We start from the raw sequence: 22560 nt of genomic DNA on the forward strand, positions 1-22560 counted from the left end.
CTCTCTTAAAATATATACAAACAAAAGAATAGACAAGATGAACATAATCAGACTATCTGTATGAAAAATAAATAAATAAAATGACATAATGATAAGTTAGTCAAAATTTAAAAAAAAAAAAAAAAAAAAAAATTAAAGTGTTGTAACATTTTCTGCTAACCTCAGCAGAGAAGATGCTGTGCTCAACGTTATTTTGTAGCTTATACCAAATATCTAAAATCAAATATTAACAAAAAGTAGTTTTTTTAATTTTGGGCAGGACTAAGCAAATTCCGTAACGACACTGTTTTTATTGTGTGGCAGGTTGTACCGATTTTATAGCTTTGATTGCTTTCAAAGACGTTCCAAGACCTTATCACTTAGTGTTTAACACTACGCTATTACGTTGGCCCTAATACTCTTCGTCTGAGGCAAGGTGACTACGGACCCAGAGGTATTTGTCGACGAGGTGTGAGGCACGCTAGATCCTGGCCTCCCTTGCGTGCGACGTCAGCTAATAAAGTCACTGCCCCTTCACCGTCTTATTTACCTCTTCCCTCTTCCGTTTCATAGTAGCGATATTAAACTGATTTCTATCTTTAGTCTATTATTGTTTTGGTTCTCAACTTGTTGTGGAACACTCAGTAGAAATATTCCTTTGTCAAGGTGAATGCTTAATGATAATTTTATTTAATTAGTTTGTTTATAACCTATTAGTTCTTGGGTTCACTTTTATTACACTGCAGAATAAAAATGATTCACGTGGAATGGTTGCGAGTAATGGCGTAGCAAGAACTTGAAGCCAAATTCTAGATGAGGCACCTTCGTCTCATTGTGCTAGAGGGTGGTTTAAATTTTATTCAAATTGAATGTAAGACAATAATTGGACATGTCGAAATTTAAGGAAAGCCAAACAAGAATTAGTTCTTGCACTTATAAGTATAACTATAAAATTACAATTTTCATTATATGCTGAAATCATTACTTAAAGGGTTTTCCTGATTCAGTTTCTCAGATAACTATTTCTTAATTTATATATTTAATAGCATTAATAAATTATACTGGGCCATTTGGAACCCGTTCTCCTCTTCTTAGATTAGAAGAGGAAGTTTTATACATAGGAGCAACAAGCTACTTCCATATTGCACCAACACTAAACACATAATATTTATGAAATAAACAAACAACGACAAAACTAACATTTCACTTGCTTTGAAATATTTCTGGGAAAAGGGCAGCATACCTTTAGCAATATTAAGTCAAATGGAGGTATCCCGAAGTAAAAAAGTTAGCAGAAAATGATGAGAGCTATTCATATCAGCAGGAGACATCTGGACAAACGGATCTGTTTGACAGGAATAAGTGCTATTTAATCTTGTGCTTGGATTAAAGCACTAGGCAATCCAAGCACAAGATTTAATAGCTCTTATTCCTGTCGAACAGACCCGTTACTTAGGACTACATCTGGACAAACGACTGATATGGAATCCTCATACAATACTGAAAAGCCAGGAGACTGCTCGTCGATTCCGACTATTACAACATTTACTAGACAAACGGTCTAAACTGCCAATCTATTACAAAAGACTGATCTACATGACCATTATAAGGCCTATCTGGATATACGGAGTTGAGCTTTGGTGCTCAACTAAACCATCAAATTCCTCTGGAATCCAATCCTTACAGTTCAAAATCCTTAACGCTCCTTACTTTGTCATGAATCAAGTCATTCATCAGGACCTCAATGTCTCATATGTTACCGATTTAGCCAGAACCCGATACCAATCCTTCCATGATAAAATTCCCAACCACTGAAATCCACTTGTTTCTAACCTGGCTCCTCCTTTATTACCTAATAATCCTTCTAGGCGTCTGAAGAGAAGATGGCCTCGAGATTTTCTCCTCTAGGAATGTTATTGGAGTTCTATCAAAAGGTAGATTCTCCACATGTTTGTATCATGTCACTATGTCACCTACAGCAAATTTACTTGTATATATTTTTATACAGTTGTAAATAACAATAAATAAACTATTAAAACAAAAAAAAAAATGATTTAACAGTAAGGTTTAATTCAGTCATGCTATAATGAAATACGAATAGGCTTATCAATTATACTACTATGTATAATGACAAACAGAGAATGGTTCTATCTCATATCCATATCAGTACATATCAAAACTGTTTTGTTTTTTTACGACCAAATGATATATTTAGTAACATGACTCTACTAAATACTACCATCAGCTAATCAAACTGGCATTATCTGATTGGTTGAATGGGACGAAGAAGTTCTGATTCTCAATCAATGTCAATAATTGGTGATATAACCAATCCAAGGCAAGCACTAATTAGTGAGACGATAGGAAATTACAGCCGCAGTACAGGAACCGGCCGACAGCACTTCCAACTGGTCAGTCCTCATTGCTTCACTAATAATAGAAGCCGTTCATTAGGGATTTGAGCCATGGGACTGACACAAGCAAGGGGGACGGTAAGGCCTTGTCAATTATTAGACTTATAATAATGCTTATCTTTAAGTTCTTAGTATGTTTTATCTATTCAATAGAAAAATGTATTATTATATTACCGGTCATCCTATAGTCCTCAATGCAATAAACATGAAACAATCATACTAAATTAGTGATTTTTTTGAGCAAATTTTTTGATTAAAAAATGTTTGCTTCCTGAAAAAAAAGTCATTAGTCATCAAAAGGTTTGACACAACTTCCACTTATCGCCCTACTTTAAGATAAAATTTATTTCTTGTATTCTTGTATGTTTTAAAACAGCCATTTCTTTATTATATTGACGAAAATATGTTTTATATATAGATGAGTGAAAGTAAAATCTGACTATTGACATAACAACCATGGAAATAGGAAAACATTTGTTCTATCCTTTAGTCAATTATCAATTGTTTTCATATATTATATTCAGCCCTTGTTTATTACTATAAAAAATGAGAGATGGTTAATTTTTTCAAACAAACATTTTGTCATTTAAGCCCTAAATAAATAAAAAAAGTTTGTCTTATTTTTAAAAAAATAAAACTATTTGTTTTTCTGTTGCTATACAAATTCGTATTTTAGCGTTTATATGCGATCGGGAGAAATTCGTAGATCAAAAAATCCTGAATTTCCACTTTTCCATAAAAATGAAATATGAGTGGAGGAGGTATCCCTTACTATGAAACCCCTCCATTCAGTTTTCATTTATGGAGCAAAAATATGTCCTTATATTAGAGATAAGAGTCATTATTCTAAAGAGTAGTTGATGAGAGCAGTAGTCGAACTGAGTTGTGGAAGGAGACAAGTTTTATAAAGTAGTCTGTTGATAGAAGTTTTATATAGTATGTCTCAGTGTTTGTATCTTCTGATAACACGTAACTAAAGTAAACCTTACACCATACTGCTGACGTATTCTGTAGCTTTCGAATTACTAAGGGGCGCGCGGATACTGGGTATAGGAGGTCGGGAGATACAAAACAGCTCGATTAGTGGAATTTAATTAACGATCGAACAGTTTACTGGACTGTGTCAGGACATTACATTAACAATGGACGTTGTATGGAACAATGTTCCATCGCTAATAAAACTATACGAACCAAGCTGTCGTGACATCAGTCAGAGCTACTGTTATTTCAACCTTTTGGAAGGATCTCAGGAATGAGCGGGGCTGTATTAGGTATTAGACAAAATCAGTCGATATAAGGTCATAATGTAGTTGGGAAAATAAAAATGAGCATTAAATATAGTTCTCGGATCGCAAGCCTGTAGTGCTGAAATATCTTTCGGTTCAACATGTTTTGTGCCATTGTAAGTTTCAGACAAGTCTTTTATGTCACTAATATGTTGTTTTTTTGGAATATTTTCTTTAGTTAATTATACAGCTGACCAAGGTCGTCGATTAATTCTAGTCGGTAGATTCCGGTCTGTCAGTGGCATTTTCTTCAACAGCATATTGGAGGGGGGAGGAGGAGCCGAATCTGAAATTATCCAATTTTTAACTGGATTTCCAAAGTTAATGGCTGTCGGGTACGCCACTGCTTAATTAGTAGTAGAAGGATTTATGGTCTACCGAGTTATAGCACCAACTTTGACTGCGCCAATTCGAATCCCGCCTGGGGAAGTCTATTATTATTATTATTTTTTTGTATGACTTGGTTATTTTTGAAATACGGAGAGTTATTTACAGGGTACCACCCTAAACTAACCATGATGGCGAAAGTCAAGTTTTCATTTCGTGGGTTCGCCACAGAAATAAAAGTCGACCTCCCAGGCTGGATTCGAACCAGCGCAGCTGCAGTCACGAGGCAGTCTTTTAACTCTCTTAGCTACAAACGGCCCCGGCCTAGAGGGTCAGCTTTTATTTCTGTGGCGGTCCCAGGAAATGAAAACTTGACTTTCACAATCTTGGATTTAAGGTTTTTTGTTTCCATATATTTCATTACTGTTTATTGTAAAATAACATATAAAATTATTATTAGTATTGATATGTACATATTCCATGAATATTTTGAGAGTATTATTGTAGTTTTATTATGTTGTATACGTTTACTCAATTGTCATGCACGATTCTGAATGCACTGAATTTGAATGACGTTTTATTATATTTTTTAGTGGCTCAGAGCTTTATGTCATTTAAATTATGCATTTAAACAATGATTGCGCTTGGTACGAAGGATTTATTCTTTGTTTGTTATTATTGCCGTTTCATTAATTGTCTAATACCTTATTGTAATTCTTGTTTAAAGATAATTTTCGTTGCACATCATATTTTTATTGTACTTAATATACTTTAAAAAAACTTTCTCATATTTTAAATCATATTCAGCCATAACTTGGTTTACTTTTATTTCTTGATATCTATTCTCTTCCTTTGTTACATTATTTTAGTTGTTTGTATCTTTTTTAGCCCTGATGTATCCCAGCAAGGTGGGGTGAAACTTTGGATCACATGAATAGATCATAGTTTAATAACTATTTGAGTTCTGAAAGGATACTGCTCGTCGATTCCGACTATTACAACATTTACTAGACAAACGGTTTAAACTGCTAATCCATTACAAAAGACTGATCTACATGACTATCATAAGACCTATCTGGACATATGGAGTTGAGCTTTGGGGCTCCACTATACCTTCGAATTCCTCTCGTATCCAATCCTTACAATCCAAAATCCTTCGTAAAATCCTAAATGCCCCCTACTTTGTCACAAATAAAATCATCCACAGACCTTAATGTTCCATTTGTAACCGATCTAGCCCAAACCAGATATCAATCCTTCCATTATAAACTCCCTAACCACTCAAACCCATTAGTTTCTAATCTTGCTTCCTCTTTTATTCCGGACAATCCTCCGAGGCGTCTGAAAAAAAGATTCGAGGCCTTATATTGTAAAAATGTTTTTAGACATTGGGTAGTTTCTCTACATGCTTGTACCATACCATTATGATTTCCTCAAATTTATTTGATGTATTCTATGTACAGTTGTAAATATCAATAAATAAATTTAAAAAAAAAATGAGACTAGAACTTATGTTTTCATTGAAAATTTCGTTTCTTAGAATCGAGACCGTGAAATAGGCCAATCGGTCGTCGGCTGGCTGCTGTCTGGTATGTGCCATTACTGTTTATCCGATGACCACTAGACCATCAAAGAGACTGATTTAATGATTGGGTCGTGGACTGTTTGTGCTGAGGTAACAAAGCGTGTACTGGTAATAGACTGATTGTCGCAACGGAAGGCCTCCAAGGGCATCCACAGCTCAATTAGCCCTCTCTGCTATAATCTATAATTACACTAGCTAATTGACTGATTAGCCTCCTAGATTGCTTGCCTTTACTCTGCAATACATTGGTACTCTTAGATCCATTAGCTTCATCATTGTTTTGCATAAATACATACATAGCCTACTTCCATTTACATATTCAACGAGATACTAAATTAAAAGTATTTCCATTCAAAGTTCATTACAAACCAATTAAGCCAACTTCAAGAACAGAACATTATTTAATTGATTCATCAGTCTTTGCATCCCAATTATCAATGTTAAAAATAAATTTTCAATCCTAACTGAAAATAGATTAAAGGTAGTTTTACATTATTCGACTTACGAGATATCACAACTTGAGCGCTAATTTACTTTAATTACTTATTTAATTTAATTTAAAGTACATAAATCTATTACTACATTATTCTGTTCTTATCATATTCACCTGTTCTTAACGGACAACTCTGTATAACGGATAAAATTATATAGAAATTTCAATGTAATTGTAATTGCAATTAATTTTTCCTCAACAATTACATGGCAACGTTTATGCGATAGATGACTAATAGTCAAAACAACAAAAAAAAAAGAAGCAAATTCCACGTTTTTATAATTTTTATCTCATCTTTTTTTTTTTAATTTATTTATTAAATCCTGACAAATCACATCAGATCACCTTTACTCTCCGTCGTAAACCTCTACCCTCCAGTCCTACAGTATCCTTTCTAAATACTCCACTAAGGCCTGTTGAACAGATTCGATACTTGACAAGAGACTTACTTGGAATCCACACACAAGACTGAAACGACAAGAAACTGCTCGTAGATTCCGATTGCTACAACACTTACTTGACCAACGCTCTAAACTTCCCATTCACTACAAAAAATTAGTATACACTACAATAATCAGACCAATTTGGACATATGGAATTGAGCTCTGGGGCTCCACCAAACCATCAAATTCCTCCCGCATCCAATCCTTACAATCCAAAATCCTTGATGCTCCTTATTACGTTACAAATAAACTCATTTACAAAGACCTTAACACCCCATTCGTTGCAGATTTGGCCCAAAACAGATATGCGTCTTTTCATTTCAAACTCTTAAACCATCCTAACCCATTAATTCTTTCATCCTTAACAATCCCTGATAATCCTCCGAGGCGTCTGAAAAGAAGATGGCCACGGGACCTTCTAATTTAAATTAATGTTTGAAGTACCACCAATGGGTGGTTCCTTCCCAAGATTTTCAAGTGTATATGAAACATACAACATATTTACTTATTGTATTATTTTGTAGAGTTGTAAATTACATTAAATAAATAAATAAAAATATGTATTTATTGGTATTTACAAATTTATTAAAATATATACAACTAGTAAATTAGGTGTTAGTTATACAATGGAGAGGTGGAGAAATTTACCCACTGATAGAACTCCAAAAACATTTCAACTTTTCAGCGTCTTCTTTTCAGACGCTTAGGAGGATTATCAAGTAATGAATGAGAAGCCTGGTCAGAAACAAGTGGGTTTGGATAGTTGGGAAGTTTATCATGAAAGGATTGGCCTCTGGTTCTGGCTAAATCTGCAACATATGGAATATTGAGGTCCTGATGGAGGACTTCATTTGCAACAATGTAAGGAGCATTGAGGATTCTGGACTGTTGCAGGACAGGATTGGATACATGAGGAATTCGATGGTTTAACAGAGCCCCAAAGATCAACGTCCAGATACACCTTATTATAGTCATATAAATGAGTCTTTTGTAATTAGTTGAAACTTTAAATTTGTCTAGTAAGTGTTGTAATAGTTGAAATCGAAGAGCAATTTCCTGTCTTTTCAGTCTTGTATGTGGTGTCCAAGTCTGTAGTTTGTCCAGATGTAGTCCTAGGTAACAGATCTGTTCAACAGGAATAAGTAATATATATATAAGTTGCGGACTGTCAGCTGATAGGTCCATATCAGCTGATCGAGGAGAACAGCTGACCGATAGTATATATATATATATGGACGGACAACCTCCGCAAATAGATAAGTCTTTGAGAGTACTTCAAGCGTTTCATTTCGCACTCCTCTCTCATTTTTAGGACTTTATTTATATATAATGTTTAATAATATCAAAACAAAAAAAATTAACTGAAAATCCCACTAGTCATAACAACTCCTGACTTTGTTGTGACTAGTGGAAATCTAATATAAGTTAATAAGAATAACACTGAAGTTGTCTACAACAATATTATCCTGGCGAGTCTTATTCATATTTACTCGAAACTCCAGTAGTAGTTAATACTACTCCAATAACATACTTCACTTGTGTTTACTTGTTATTTTTTTTTAGTTTTTAAATTGAACTAAGTTAACATTGACATGTTAATCAATGCGTTGATATGCTCAAATTTGTAAATTTTAAACTATAATTGAATAAGGAAAAAAAAAGTAAAATTAATAAATATTGGCATATATACACCTATTTGTGTATAATATGAGAAATCTAGTTCAAGCATTAAATTTGATGTTATAAAAACCAAAATTTAACCCAAAAAGAGTAAAACGTGCAATTTTGTGTAGAAACTACTCAAAATGTGCAGAATTGTGGAAAAACACAAAACATGAAATTTTGTGCAGGATAAGATCAGTATTACTTGCATGCCTTTTCCATGATTCGAATTTCTTTGGAGGTTTGGTGGAATTAAGGTGCATTCGCACTAAAATCCGGTGGTCTCTAGTAATAAATTTATAAAATTTTAGAAATTCAAAAATTATTGTTTTATGTACCCCCCCCCCCCCCCCCCCCCATATTAGACGAAAGAATAGCCCTCATCTAGGATTTCTTTCCGTGCCTTCAGTACTTCTTTCAACGCCAGCGTGCTGAAGACGACGGTAAAGGAAGAAGAAATGACGAGAGGGAATCTGAGCGAGGAGAGGTGTCGTCCTTCCAATTTCCGTTAATTTTTCCAATCTCCTGCCGGCTTTCCTCTGCCTATCACCGCTCCTTGCTGCGATCCCTTCTTCGGCGGGTATCAATGTGACACCTTTACATCCCACCTTCGGAAACGATCGAGGCTATGGGTGAATGAGAATGAAAATGCAAATTGATTCTGTTGAATGATTGGCTGAAAAGAAAAATGTTTAGAAAATGGTAAGGCTGTAACGTTGGGGCATGAAAAAAAAAAAAAAAAGCTCCAGTAGTGGGAAATTCAAACTTTCATAGTTATACCTTTATTATTACATTATTATACAGATATAAATAAAGAAAATAGAGTATTACATAAAAAGAAAAAAAAAGGTGAATGAAGTTCTACTCCTTGTTACCTACAGTTATTGGAAAAGTAACCTATAACTTGGGAAACCCAACCACAACCCGAAAACTGCTGTAGGACACTCTGTTATAATTCTAAATTTATCAGTTATTGCCATTCTAAAATTTTATTTTATCTTAATTTCTTTTTTTTCTTCTCTTCATCTTTTTCTTAAATTTACTTCTTTTTTCCCATTAGAAGCCATTATTTTTTTTGTTCAATACATAAATGTCATTGTTTTTGTCATTAACTTTACTTTTATCTTTTATTAAGAACTATAATTTTTATCTATTTATTTTATCTTAATTTTTTGTTTTATTTATAACATTGTACATAGTTAGGGATGTCTTTTGTATGAGACTATAACCCCTTCTCATAATCAATTGTTAAAAAAATGTACCTCTTACATTAACCATGTAAGGCCCACCAGGCCAATCTATTATTAAATGAATAAATAAATTTTTTATTTTATTATTTTATTTATTTATTTATTTATTGATATTTATAACTGTATAAAAAATACAACAAGTAAATTTGATCATAATGACATAATGATATGATGCAGCATGTAGGGAAACTACCCAGTAGTAGAACTCTAAATAACAACTAAATTAAAAAAAAAATTATACAGTGATAAAATTCTTCCATTAATGAACATTCCTTAATAACTTATCTTTTAACTAACGACGTTTCCACATTCTTATGATATTCTATAAAAGCATCACAACCTATCTTATTAACTGTTAAATAAATCTTTATTATCTATTAATTTATCAAATATTAGTAAAACCAACCAATGAAATATAATAATACCTTTTTTATTTTTGGTATACAATATCTATTGTAACATTTATTAGTCTAATCTTACTGTCTAAATATTTTTCAAATAAAAACGTACATAATAGCCTTCGTCCCTCATGTTTTTTGGAGCAAACAGTATCCCATGAGATTTATTGTGAAGGAAAGGTATAATGGGTAGTTGGTATAGCACTGGGAGTTTACCTTCCAATAGATATGTTTTTATAGCGTAAATCTAAGATGTGATATCTAAGCCAAATGTGATATCTATTTATTATGTTAAGAGTGACACCTTCCTGAGGACTCAAATGCAATATTTGTACAGAAGATCAAATTTTGTCCTTATAATTTGGTATGTTAGTTATGTTCCATAAAATAAGTCACCATCGGTTTTGAACATATAAAGACCAAACTGTATTAGGTGGGATTTTTGTGAATGGTTTGTAAGACTTAGAAATATATTTATTGTTTGTTAAAATGTAGTTTACTGTTATTTTTATTACGTCATAAATCCAAGATAGTCTACATACATGACATCTACTCGTAACATTAAGAAAAGCGCTCGTATCAGGACTTTACTGGAGAACTTAATCGTGTACCATTTTAAAACGATTTCATGGCTATCACAGTTTTAACACACATCAATTCATGGAGATGAGTTTAGATTTTGATTTGGTTTGGACCAGATGATTGGGGAGATGTATAATATTCTGATCATATTTGAAGATATGAGTTTCAGGACATAGGAATATTAGAGTCATGATGTAGGGTATGTTAAAAATCAATATAATGCTGCATTGACTAATTTTTAAAGTCAATGTGCCATGAAAATCGCGTCTCTATTAAGCAAGACATCAACAAAAGAAATCCCATATAAATACGCGCACTTTTCTCAAATATTTTGTATTCATAATTTTATCGGCATGTAGGTATAATTGCGACGGGATACTAATAGTGCTCAGTGATAGGTTGCAAGGAGGGAAGGAGCGAGGGCCAACCGGATGGGGACACGGGTCAAGCCGGAGGTCCTGACAAGAAGAAGCACCGGCGGAACAGGACAACCTTCACCACCTACCAACTCCACGAGCTGGAACGGGCCTTCGAGAAGAGCCACTATCCCGACGTCTACAGCAGGGAGGAACTAGCGATGAAAGTCAACCTTCCAGAAGTAAGGGTACAGGTGAGTCCTACTTTATTCTTCTTTTTTCCATTGTCCAAAAGCTAGTTGCTAGAATTTTCTCCAGTTTGTTCATTTTCTACAAGAAAACCCAAAGCTGAAATCATAAGTAAAATAAATTTTAGGTATTGTGTCACAATACCGTTATAATATATTTATGATTTTTTTTTTATGGGATGATATAAAGTGGAATGATGTTATAAAATAAAAATGCCAACTATACTTATTACACTATTTACCATAACTCATACCTGTAAACAAAGAAACGACATTTAAAACATTCATAAAACCATTTTTATCAATTATCTAAATAACAGAAGAGAATTTCATAAACTTTAAAAACAAAAAACCAATTCCATATTACCCTTCCACTCGGTCGGCACTGAACCACACTAGTGTCTGACTTATGATGACGTCCCAAACTTGAAATTCAAAATTAAATAAATTGGTTTTCTTTACATACATATTTTCATCGATTTGTGATGAGGTGATGAGTGTAACGAGCATTTACTATAAAGCATGTGCTCAAACATATGAGTGAGATTTTTTTTTAATGGGATAATGAATTTTCGGCCATATTCTAAGCATTAAAATATCTTAAAAACGAAAAAAAGGATTTTCATAAGCCGTTTTGTCTTTCTCCATTCAGTTATAAATTTATATTAAATTTTATCTAATGTCTTTCTTAGATATCTGATTTTGTTTCTTTATTAGCTATAAAATAAAAAACCTAATTCTTAATAATGGAACGCATAGTCGGTAATTATTTTTTGTAAGCAGTACATTATAAATGTATATAAAATAATGTGTTAAAAAAAATACATATTATTAAGAAAACAAAACAATATTTTATTCATAATGTATGAATAAAATAATGTTTCGTACTTTAATTTTACGCTGTTTCACCTCATAAATTAAATGCAACATAAATACAGCGGACTCTCGCCAATCCAAAATAATTCAAACCAAGAGGGTTCCGATTAATAAAAAAATCGGATTACCTAACGGGTAAAAAAGATCACTTCATAAAAACAAATAAATTTAATAACAAAAATTAGATGTATATTTATTTATTTATCTATAGAAATATTTACATGAAAATATTGTTACAATAGTTAATAATTGTTCAGAGATTAGTTTTTAAACTATTTCCTTGTGAAATAATTTGAAATTTTAGTTTGTTTGGACTTTGAAATAATCTTTATCAGGGCCTTTGACCGCATTTTCTTCAACCTCAGATAAAATTACATGTAAATTGTAAATTACGTACCTGACACAGCATTAAAATCCCTCAAACAACTAATTCATGTTCAATAATTTGCGTATTTTCTTCGACGTCTTCGTGCTCTTCATGACTTTCAAAGACAATGAAAATTATTTTTTATATCTCTTTGACGTTCCCGTTAATTTTTTTCAACTCTATTGATCCAATATTTAATTTCGTCACTAGTTATTTCATTGGGGTGAAAGCGTTTTATATAGCTTGAATTTTATTTGAAATAAAAGGAGTTGGTATTTTTAACTAGATTATTGGGGAAGGAGGGGTGTTTCTGATTATAGCGAAAATTCACTGTACATACAAACTTTATTCTTCTTATAAACGGTTTTTGTTTTTTTATGTAATGATAGCATAGAAACAGCACATTTGAATGGAAATATATTTGAAATTTCAGATTAAATAACTTAATTTAATCCACAAACACTGACTATTAGTAAAATTTTAAGTTGATTGATTTGTATGATATTAAAAATTATTTTTAATTAATACATTTACAAGGAAATCTAATATAATTACCATTTATTAGATACACATTGCTGCTTAATGCACTAAAGTAGTGGTTTCTAACCTTTACAGTCGGGACCCTTTTGAATTTAATTGTATTAAATTAAATTAAATTTAATTGTTAATTAAATTTAACTTGTGTCAATATTAGAATTGGTACTAAAAATTGATACCATATGCTCCCACTCCCAACTCAAGGCGGATCCCTCTCGGAAAATATTTAAAAATTAGGTTACTTAAAAGTGCGTAATTACCATTTATTAGATATACATTGCTGCTTAATGCACTAAAGTAGTGGTTTCAAACCTTTTTATAAAGTCGGGACCCTTTTGGTACTAGTTGGAAAATGGCCGAGCCCTTTAGGAAGAAGTAGGAAAATGGCTGAACCCCTACATTATCATTTGATACAAATAGAATTTCTAATTCCGTCTTCTTAGCACAAGCTAGGAAAAACTAGGGTACCTACACAAAACCTGAGGAAAATCTGAGATAAGTTCAAAATTGTGTTGGATTGACGTGAAATGATTTATTTATGTATTTCGCAGGAACCCGGTTGAAAACCACTGCAATAAAGGCGTTTTAAAAAATAATAATATAGGAATTAATGTTAATGGGTCAGTTTATTTTTATAGATATTTTTTCTCACGCCTCATAACAAAAAATATTCTTTCTCAATAATAAGGAATACAATTCGGCTGTAATGAGATCAATTGTGTCTACAATGCTTATTTTAATATAATTTCTAGGCTGGGTCGTTTCTGTTATATATAACCAGAAACTCGTTGTGCTCATGAAATTGAGAATGAAGCTCTACACCATTTAGGGAAAAAAAAAATCCAACATTTATATAGAAGCCTGGAATTGTGCACTGTGAAATATTGTGTTGCTGTCCGATGTTCAGATCCGATAACAGATTTCCGGAGCCTTCACTCCAAAGAGGACCAGCAACAAGTTTCTTTCAAATTACAGATTATACCTGGAACTACTCGAGGTTACTGCACGCGACGTTAACGATTTCTTTATTTGGATCCGTGTCTGCTTATCCGGCACGTCTTCATTGCTTAAAGTTAACCATTCTAATTATGAAATTTGTATCTTTTGAATAGTTATTCTTAAATATTTTATTTGAAAATTCCGTGCTCCAACTATTTTCTTTTTCTTTTTTTTTTTTTTTAATAAGTTGTATACAACAGGTTTTGTCAAATTAAGTATCAGAATTTCTCCAGAATCCATCTCAGTGAACAGGAACACCTACTTTATTTCCTCTTCTGTGTCTAAGTCCTAATGACTTACGGTATTAAACACTACGTTTTTTCATGAAGCACTTGGTTGGGGGTGGGTTCAAAAAAGAAAACATGCCATTAGTTTAAACATATTTTTAATTTGTACCAAGGTCCCGGCCTAATATACAGGCCTTTCTGAAGGTGAAAAGTTCAGAGCTTCAGATTATGTGAACTTTATTTTTTCTTTGTTGATTTTTGGTTTCCACAATATATAATTTGAAAAACCGATTAACCACGGACCTTTATAGACATTATTTATTGCAACTTTAGATATAATCTTTGAATATATCTATAATACTTAAAAGAAGAGGATACAACACGTGTTTTGCGAATTTTTTTTAGTTTTTTTAAATGAATTAACTTAAAAAATTTAACTCCTGTCAATATTAGTTACCAACGTGCCACGGATCCTAAAAAATAAATTGGGAAGTTCGTGTATGCAAAACACTTGCGGATCCCTCTCGGGAAATATTTAAAAATTAGGTTGCTTAAAAGTGCGTTTTCACTTTTCAACTTGTACAAAAACATCGAGAAATTAATTTATTGAAAGGCCCATTTTTAGCCGAGCGGTTTAAAGTTGGAATCGTCGCCGGTTCGAATCCGGCCTGGGTGATCGACTTTTAATTCTGTGGCGGTCACACGTAATGAAAACTTGACCTTCAAGCATAGTCAGAATAGGATGGTACTATGCAGATAGTCCCCCATATTTCAGAAATGACCAGGAAGAAAGTCATAAAAGAAGGGGAAAATAAAGATGATGGAATATTTTTAAGAATAAATCGTCACAAAAATACGTTTTGCGGGACCCACGGCCCACCTATGGTCCACGAATCACCAGTTGGGAACCATCTTGTTAAAGGATAAGGACGCGGAGATTTGTTCCATTGAAAGAAACAATGGATTAATATATTTAAACTTTTTGTGATTTTTTTTTCTGACCTTATGATGCCTTCCTGTATTTTAGACACAATTAATTCTAGCATTTAATTTAAACAATACCTCGCCACAATTAAATAATTATATGATTTACAAAATTATTTGAAAAAAATATTGTAATTTTTTATTAAATAAATCCATATAGAATGGGTAGATAAGGCACTTGACTCTTAATCCCGGACCCCGGGTTTGAATCCAAGTGCAGATAATTTGTATATAATGTGATATCAGCCTTGGATCGATTCTAGGGTCGGAGGACCCTACTCTCTATAAAGTGGGTACCTGGCCATCGATTGTTTTGGGGGACAAACCAGGCGTTTGGTCGTGAATCCTGAACACAAACCCCTCCTAAATAGTCGAAATGCGTGCCCATTGTAAATTCAACAATATAAATTCAGATTTTAAGGAAAAACGTATTTCTACCACTAGGCAGTATGTTAATGAGTGAATTAAATAAATCGCAGAAAATGTCTATAAACCAAGTTATATAACTCAAAATACCTTCTAAACTCTTTCATATTTAGGAGTTGTTTGTTTGTTTGTGTTATCAGTAAATATTATAAGTAAGTTGTATTTTTTTTTCTATGATGGAATGCAATTACTAATATATTTGAGATACCCAAAATATAATTCAATTAATACTTTCACCTATACGAAAACTTTACCAAATTTTGTTCTGTAACGTTTGACCTGCACCAATGTGTAACATGAATTCTTTGGGCCTGGCATCATGTAAAATTAGTAAACATGTGAAGCATAATTCTTCGTTCGTCTCCCTGTGAAAGTAGCTATAAGAATATTATGTTTCAGGCACAAAATTCGTGATTTTGAAAAGGGCATTAACTTTGGCATTGTGGCAATTGCTTTAACAATCCCTTGAAGAAATAATGTACATGATTGAGCAGAGAAAACAAAAATTTTATTTGGGAACAATCTATCGATGTTTGAGGAAAAAATTAGACTCACTTAGTCCATTTAATAAAGTGAACATAAACTCTGGTCAGCCTGCAATATTGAAAAATCCTATGAAAATGTGACACATGAAAGCTCACCACACTCACTCAAGAGGTGGAAACTGTACAGCAAAGTCAAGGAATTCAAGATATTTAAGACATATTTCTGGGAAATTTTTTTTTTCCTTTATTAAGAAAAACGCTCAGATTTTATACATTAAAAAACCTCATAATATGCGATTAAAAACTTCGAAATATGCAGTAAAAAGTAAAAAATACACAGCTAAAAATCATTAAATCTACAATAAGACAGCTGAAATACATTAACACGCTTACACTAGGTTCTGAATAAAGAAAGAAATAGCATTTGGGATTAAAATTAAATAAAAACTAATTTTTTTCTTATTTTTATAAACCAAAATATTTAAATAATTAAAACGTTTATGAAACTTAAAAATTGAAAGCATACATGACACACATTCTAAAGTAAAATATCGAAATTATAAAAACATACAACCAGTAACACAGAAGAAAAACAGGATTTAAAAATGATTAATAATTGACGGTAAGAATTGATTACAGTTAATAAATTAAACACAAATAAATTGAAAAACAATTAATAAAAAACAAGAAACCGAAAAATACACAAATGTAAAATTAAATAAACAAGAATCATAATGCGAGTCAATATTTAAAATACAAAAGTTTGTTGGCTGTCAATAAAGATGAATATCAATAATTTGTCAACATAGACAAATTGAGAGACCGATTTAGTTATAAAATTATTAATAAACATGCGTTCTCACAGTTATTTTATTCCTCTCGGAAAGCAAATTGAAATCGTACAGCGTTTAAATTTTAGATAGATTGTGTCATCAGTTATATTTCTAAAAACAATCCCTGATCAAGTTACATGCATAAAAGAAAACAATTAACAACAGAGCTTACCAATATGGACTTGTCAATCGATTATCATTCGCTTGAAATATATTGTGAGCTGCAATAAATAATTTTTCTATTAATCTTTGGTTTGATTCAAGATTTTAACTTTGAACTAAATGACGCGCTTACTTTTGGCATTTTAAAAATAATTAATATTACAACTCGTGAGTAATATATGGATTTGTCGTCAAATATGCAAATTAAATTTGGCTATTTGCACCTGGGTACGCTGATTGGTCAAGATTTTTGATTAGCTCCTTGAAAAAAAAAACACGCAAACAAAATATGCACTTGCATAAAAATTCAGGTCTTTGTTATGAACTTTTTAATAATTTTGTCTGAGCCTTTAATTATTTTTTTAATTACTTTTTATTTATTGATAGATATTACAGTCTACCAGACAGTTGTAGGCAATAGGTAATAGTGATGAATGATCTCATTCATACTAAAATAAAAATAAATGGAAAAAAAGAACATAAAAATAAATAAAATCTCTCTTAAAATATATAACAGAAGGATAAAGATAGAAATTAATGACCATATAATTATACCGTAGCATACCAAGTTTTATTTATTATTTTATTTATTTATTGATATTTACAACTGTATAAAAAAATACAACCAGTAAATTTGATCATAATGACATAATGATATGATACTGGATGTAGAGAAACTACCCAGTAGTAGAACTCTTAAACCAGTTTACAATATAAGGTCACGAGGCCATCTTCTTTTCAGGCGCCTCGGAGGATTGCCAGGAATGGAAGAAGAAGCAAGGTTAGAAACTAGTGGGTTTGGGTGGTTAGGTAGTTTATTATGGAAGGAATAATATCGGGTTCGGGCTAGATCGGTTACATGAGGAACATTTAGGTCTTTATGGATGGTTGTATTAGTAACAAATTAAGGAGCATTCAGGATTTGACGAAGGATTTTGGATTGTAAAGATTGGATACGAGAGGAGTTCGAAGGTTTAGTGGAGCCCCAAAGCTCAACTCCGTATATCCAGATGGGCCTTATCCGAGTTTTATTAAAATCGGTTCTATAATGTGGTACTTCCGGTCAGTTGATTTTATCATATAATTTCCTGTAACATAATAAGGACACAAAATATAACATATTAATGATTTAAATGGCATTTCCTCCCCTCCCCCTAGCTTCTATTACCGATAGAAAGAAGCCAATTGGTCGCTGGGGAAGTGTTTATGGCAGTTGACGACTCCAGTAAGTCAAAACAGGCAGGCTGGGGTTGGAGGTCTCCCAACTAATTTCTATCCTCGAGGGGGCGACTGATTTGTTTACATGGCCGCTTTGATCCCAATCCACCCTCGCTATATCCCGCAATTTAGGAGCGGTTAGTTAGAGCGCGCTTCGTTCCGAAAAAAAAAATAAAAAAAGAGAAAATATCGACAAAATATAGAGAGGGCAATATGTAACTGGATGAAAGATAAAACATCATGTTGACATTAGCCAGTACGAAACTAGAATACAAATTTATTACAATCTATGATTATGCAATATTTTGGTTCGGTGCGTGTTATAAAAATGTATTTTAAAGTATTTAGTGTGATTGAACTGAATTCAAATTAGCAGTAGTATATTTCATTTATATGATTTGATTTTATATTTAATAAAAATTTTCAGACTCTCAAATATCAGTCTTTATTTCTATTTCATGTCTTTTAACTGACCAGTCAACATTTAATCTAGACATCACTAGGACAAGAAAAGATGAGATTCCATAAATGCAGATCATTCAGTACATCTCACAGCAACAGTCAAAAAAAGAATTTATACATCAGTCCAAGACAATTCAACATATACACTAAAGTTTTTATTAAAGTTATCAAAAATTGGGGTGAAATAGCTGACTTTTTTCTCCTCTTGGGCTCTTGTACTATGATGAAGGCTAGACATTCTGGCCGAAACGTTGACACTATTAATTAAGTTATTCCAACTTATTTGTGTTATATTCTAATCGCACCCCCAACTCTCTTCTCCTCATTTATATTTACTAACGTTTTTTAAACACACAAAATTTCATAACTGATATAACTTGAAATATTGAATCACATAACACTATATTAAATTTACGATTACAATTGGACATCATTTGTTCACGCTGGAAATATTTTTTTTTTTAAATTATTTAAACTTTTCCAATTATTTCGAAATAAAGCATTATTTCGGGAGAGGCTTCTTTCCAAATTACATAATTTGGGTATATTTAAACTTTGAAATTTCCAATAAGAATTCCAATAAGCTTGTTTTTGATCCGTTGTGAAATTCAATAATAATAATTTAATAATTTTAAGATATTTGTTTAACGCTTCTTCAAATTTCCAATTGATTTTTTTCTAAAATTTTACTTGTAAATGATTTAACCTTCAAACGGAATCATAGCACTAGATCCAGATTTCTTGCATTTCCCCTAGTTTTCAATTATCGTTGCAATTTTCGTTTTATTATTATTATTTTCGGAAGGGAATCAGAAAATCAACATATTCGCATCATCTGAAATCGCAAATAATTATTCAAATAAAGGTCCAGGCCTTATCATCACCAATTGCCTGATGTTGCAATCGATATTTGATTAGTAATAGCATTGGAAAAAACGTAATTACAATTACAATTAATTTTGAACTAAAGAAGATAAATTACAGTTCTTATTAATAATTTCGACAACTTGATGAACCACTGTAATTGTAATAATAGTCCGAAATAACAATTACTAGTTGGACGAAAGTAATTGCAATTAAATTTGACTGAAATTTGTAATTGCTAATACTTTTTGCTCGACACTGTTTGATTATAATTGAAGACAATTTCTGAAATTAATTTTTCTGTTGGTGCTCAGTTTCCAGAGAAAATGATTTCACCTTCGAAATCTGATTGTACTTGGACTGTAAGTTGTCCAGATGCCGTTGACAGACTTTGATCAAGGCTGACTGGAAGCCTATCTCGCTGTCATCTCGGAGTCAACCTTAAACAACGTTAATTTTCCATCTCTTTGTTTCCTCATCTGACATCTTAGAGTCGTTTAACTAATTCCAGAATCATTAGCCGGTCCTAATAAAGATCCAAGGCTACCTATTAGTCGAAATCAACTTTTTATAATTGCCCCAATAATTTATTGTTATTTATTTCGTTCAATTATCAATATAAATCAAATTATCAAAAAAATTACTATTGCTTAAACTTTCAGTTCAAAAATGACAATGATTTCATACAGAGAGGATTAAGAATTTAGGTAACTAGAAAAAAGGTTAAAGTCGGGATATGCCAGTTATTTTTTTTTATTCCGAAATTGCTTAACTAGTATATTCTATCTAGAGACTTAAAAGATAAAATTTACAAAACTATTATCCTTCGTACTGTTCTTTATGAAAGTAAAATGTGGCCTCTTACATTAAGCAATAAAATAATTTAATTATATTAATAATAAATAATTTATATTAATTTCGAATACTCTCTATTCCACTCTCTTAGCTATCTTCTCCAGTGATCCACAACACACGTTCAATCCGTTACACAGATGCAATGCAAATTAAATGAAATTATCAATAAACAGAAATAAATAAAACATAAAATAGCTACAGCTGTAGATTGATTAAAAAACAAATAAATAAGTTTACAAAAACTAATAAATAAACTAAACTTATAAATAAGTTAAAATAAATAAATTGGTTAAACAGGCTATTAAAAAAAACAAACAGATGAATGATATCAGATGTCCTCAGAGCTAATTTCCATACAGGTGATGGTGTAGATGCCCAGGGAAATTCAAGTTAGAGGATTGAATAAGATGAGCCTGTAAGGTTATAGGTCTTAGTAACGAACGGATCCCTGAAAAATTTACACTACTCTGACGGGTAAACGTCTGAGTGGTAGACCGAAGCGTAGGTGGGAGGATTGCGACAAGACTAATCTTTGTGGATTTGTGTTTGGGTGTACGTCACAGTATGCAGACAGCAATTGGCAGTATCGGCATCGTACCATTATTATTTATTATTATTAAATCAAAAACTGAACGACAGTAATATTATTTCTTTTATTTCATTTAAATTGAATTAATTTTGCTGTTTTGACACTGTAAGAAATTTTTTTCGTTTAGCGAAAATTAATTAATTATTTTTTATGCAGATGTGGATACGTTTTGATATTTTATAATAATATTTCCGTTTTCGAAGAAAAAGGCGGGCAATCAACGATGGAAAGATCAAAAGAAGTCACTTAATTTTCAATGAGTTCGCTTTATTCGGAAGGCTTATTTAATGAGTAAATTATTACAATATGGAGGTTTCTCCAAGTGGTTTAACCCCTCCCGCCCCCTCTTCTCCTGCCCTTTAAACTTTAGATGGAATCGCTAATTAGTGTTTTCTTTATTAAACTTGGACGTTAATTGATACAGTAATTTCATATTATTCACAGCAAACCTTGAGAAACTTAATAACGCCCTTTGTTCTTTTTAATTACAAAATGTAATTTTACTTCAAATTATAAACATTTTTTTAAATACTTTATATTAAGATGGTTATCCTTCGCTTTCAAAAAAAAATAAAATAAATCTAAATAATATCATTATTAGTTAAATATATGTTATAATTTCTATTAAAAACTTTAACAGTTCTTTTTTAATCAAATGAATTAAAACATTAAAATGAAAAAAATCGTTTTCTGGTCATTTACATATTATCAATTAGAAGTTGTAATAATGGGTCATTTTTTTTTATGCTTTTATTGAGTTTCACGGCCATAAATCCTGTTTTAACTCGTTTCCGACTAACATTCCAAGCTGAAATTTGTTAATATAAATAAACCCGTTGACATTACATCATGGTGTCATTGAGATAAATCAGCACTGTAAAATTGAATTTAAGGGATTTTGGCAAGCGTTTTTTAATGCTTTGCTAACAATTTATTACAAGTGAATAGGCCAATAATAGTAGTTTTAAATTTAAAATTTTAATTAGTCAAAAAAAATCTTTACATTTGAGAATCTGATCTATTATTTTTTGTGTAAAAAGGCACGTACAGTCAGAACGTAAATATCCACATTTCACTTTCGGCATTGCTTTTATAGAGGTTTTTAGAAAATTCGAGTCGAGCTAGTATAAAACTTTATAATAATAAATATTTGGATTAATCCTCTTCACTTCAGTCATGTTATTATAATATATTTTCATGTATACAACTCATAAAAGTATTTGTTTCAATAAAAAAAAAAGTTCCTTATTCTCGGCTGTAATTACTAGGTCATTTTCTATTAGAAAGAAATAATAATACACTAGATTTATTTTTAAAATCTACATTACTGTTAAAATTATATAAGCTAAAAGATCTTTTTTCTTTATATTTGGGCAAAATTTATTACTTTTTTAAAACTTAATTAAGTAAGCAAATTTAAAATTTCCTTGTACATTAATCTCCAGTAAAACACATGAATTGTCAATTTTTCCATTTTATCGATGTTTCATTTATATTAACTTTATTCAAAGTGAGACTAAAAAAATAAACTTTTTTTTAATAACTTGATGATTTAGTTCATTCATTCTTTTGAGTATTTTATTGCTGCCTCTCTAGAACGTGCTATTGATTGTTTTACTTATATTTTTAATGTAAAATTGGTGTACTAATTTC

The 22560-nt window shown here is 31.6% G+C and overlaps 1 protein-coding gene across 1 annotated transcript in view; it reads left to right on the forward strand.

The window, feature by feature from the left end:
• Positions 1 to 22560, forward strand: part of LOC106679638 (retinal homeobox protein Rx1-like) — a 110944-nt gene that overhangs the window by 31723 nt on the left and 56661 nt on the right. Inside the window, exon 2 of the mRNA XM_014418900.1 lies at positions 10818 to 11029. Within this exon, the coding sequence (XP_014274386.1) occupies positions 10818 to 11029 (212 nt within the window). The remainder of the gene's footprint in view (positions 1 to 10817; positions 11030 to 22560) is intronic.

Source organism: Halyomorpha halys, unplaced genomic scaffold (genome assembly GCF_000696795.3).
Source record: "Halyomorpha halys isolate HHAL.00 unplaced genomic scaffold, Hhal_1.1 Scaffold213.1, whole genome shotgun sequence".
NCBI lineage: Eukaryota > Metazoa > Arthropoda > Insecta > Hemiptera > Pentatomidae > Halyomorpha > Halyomorpha halys.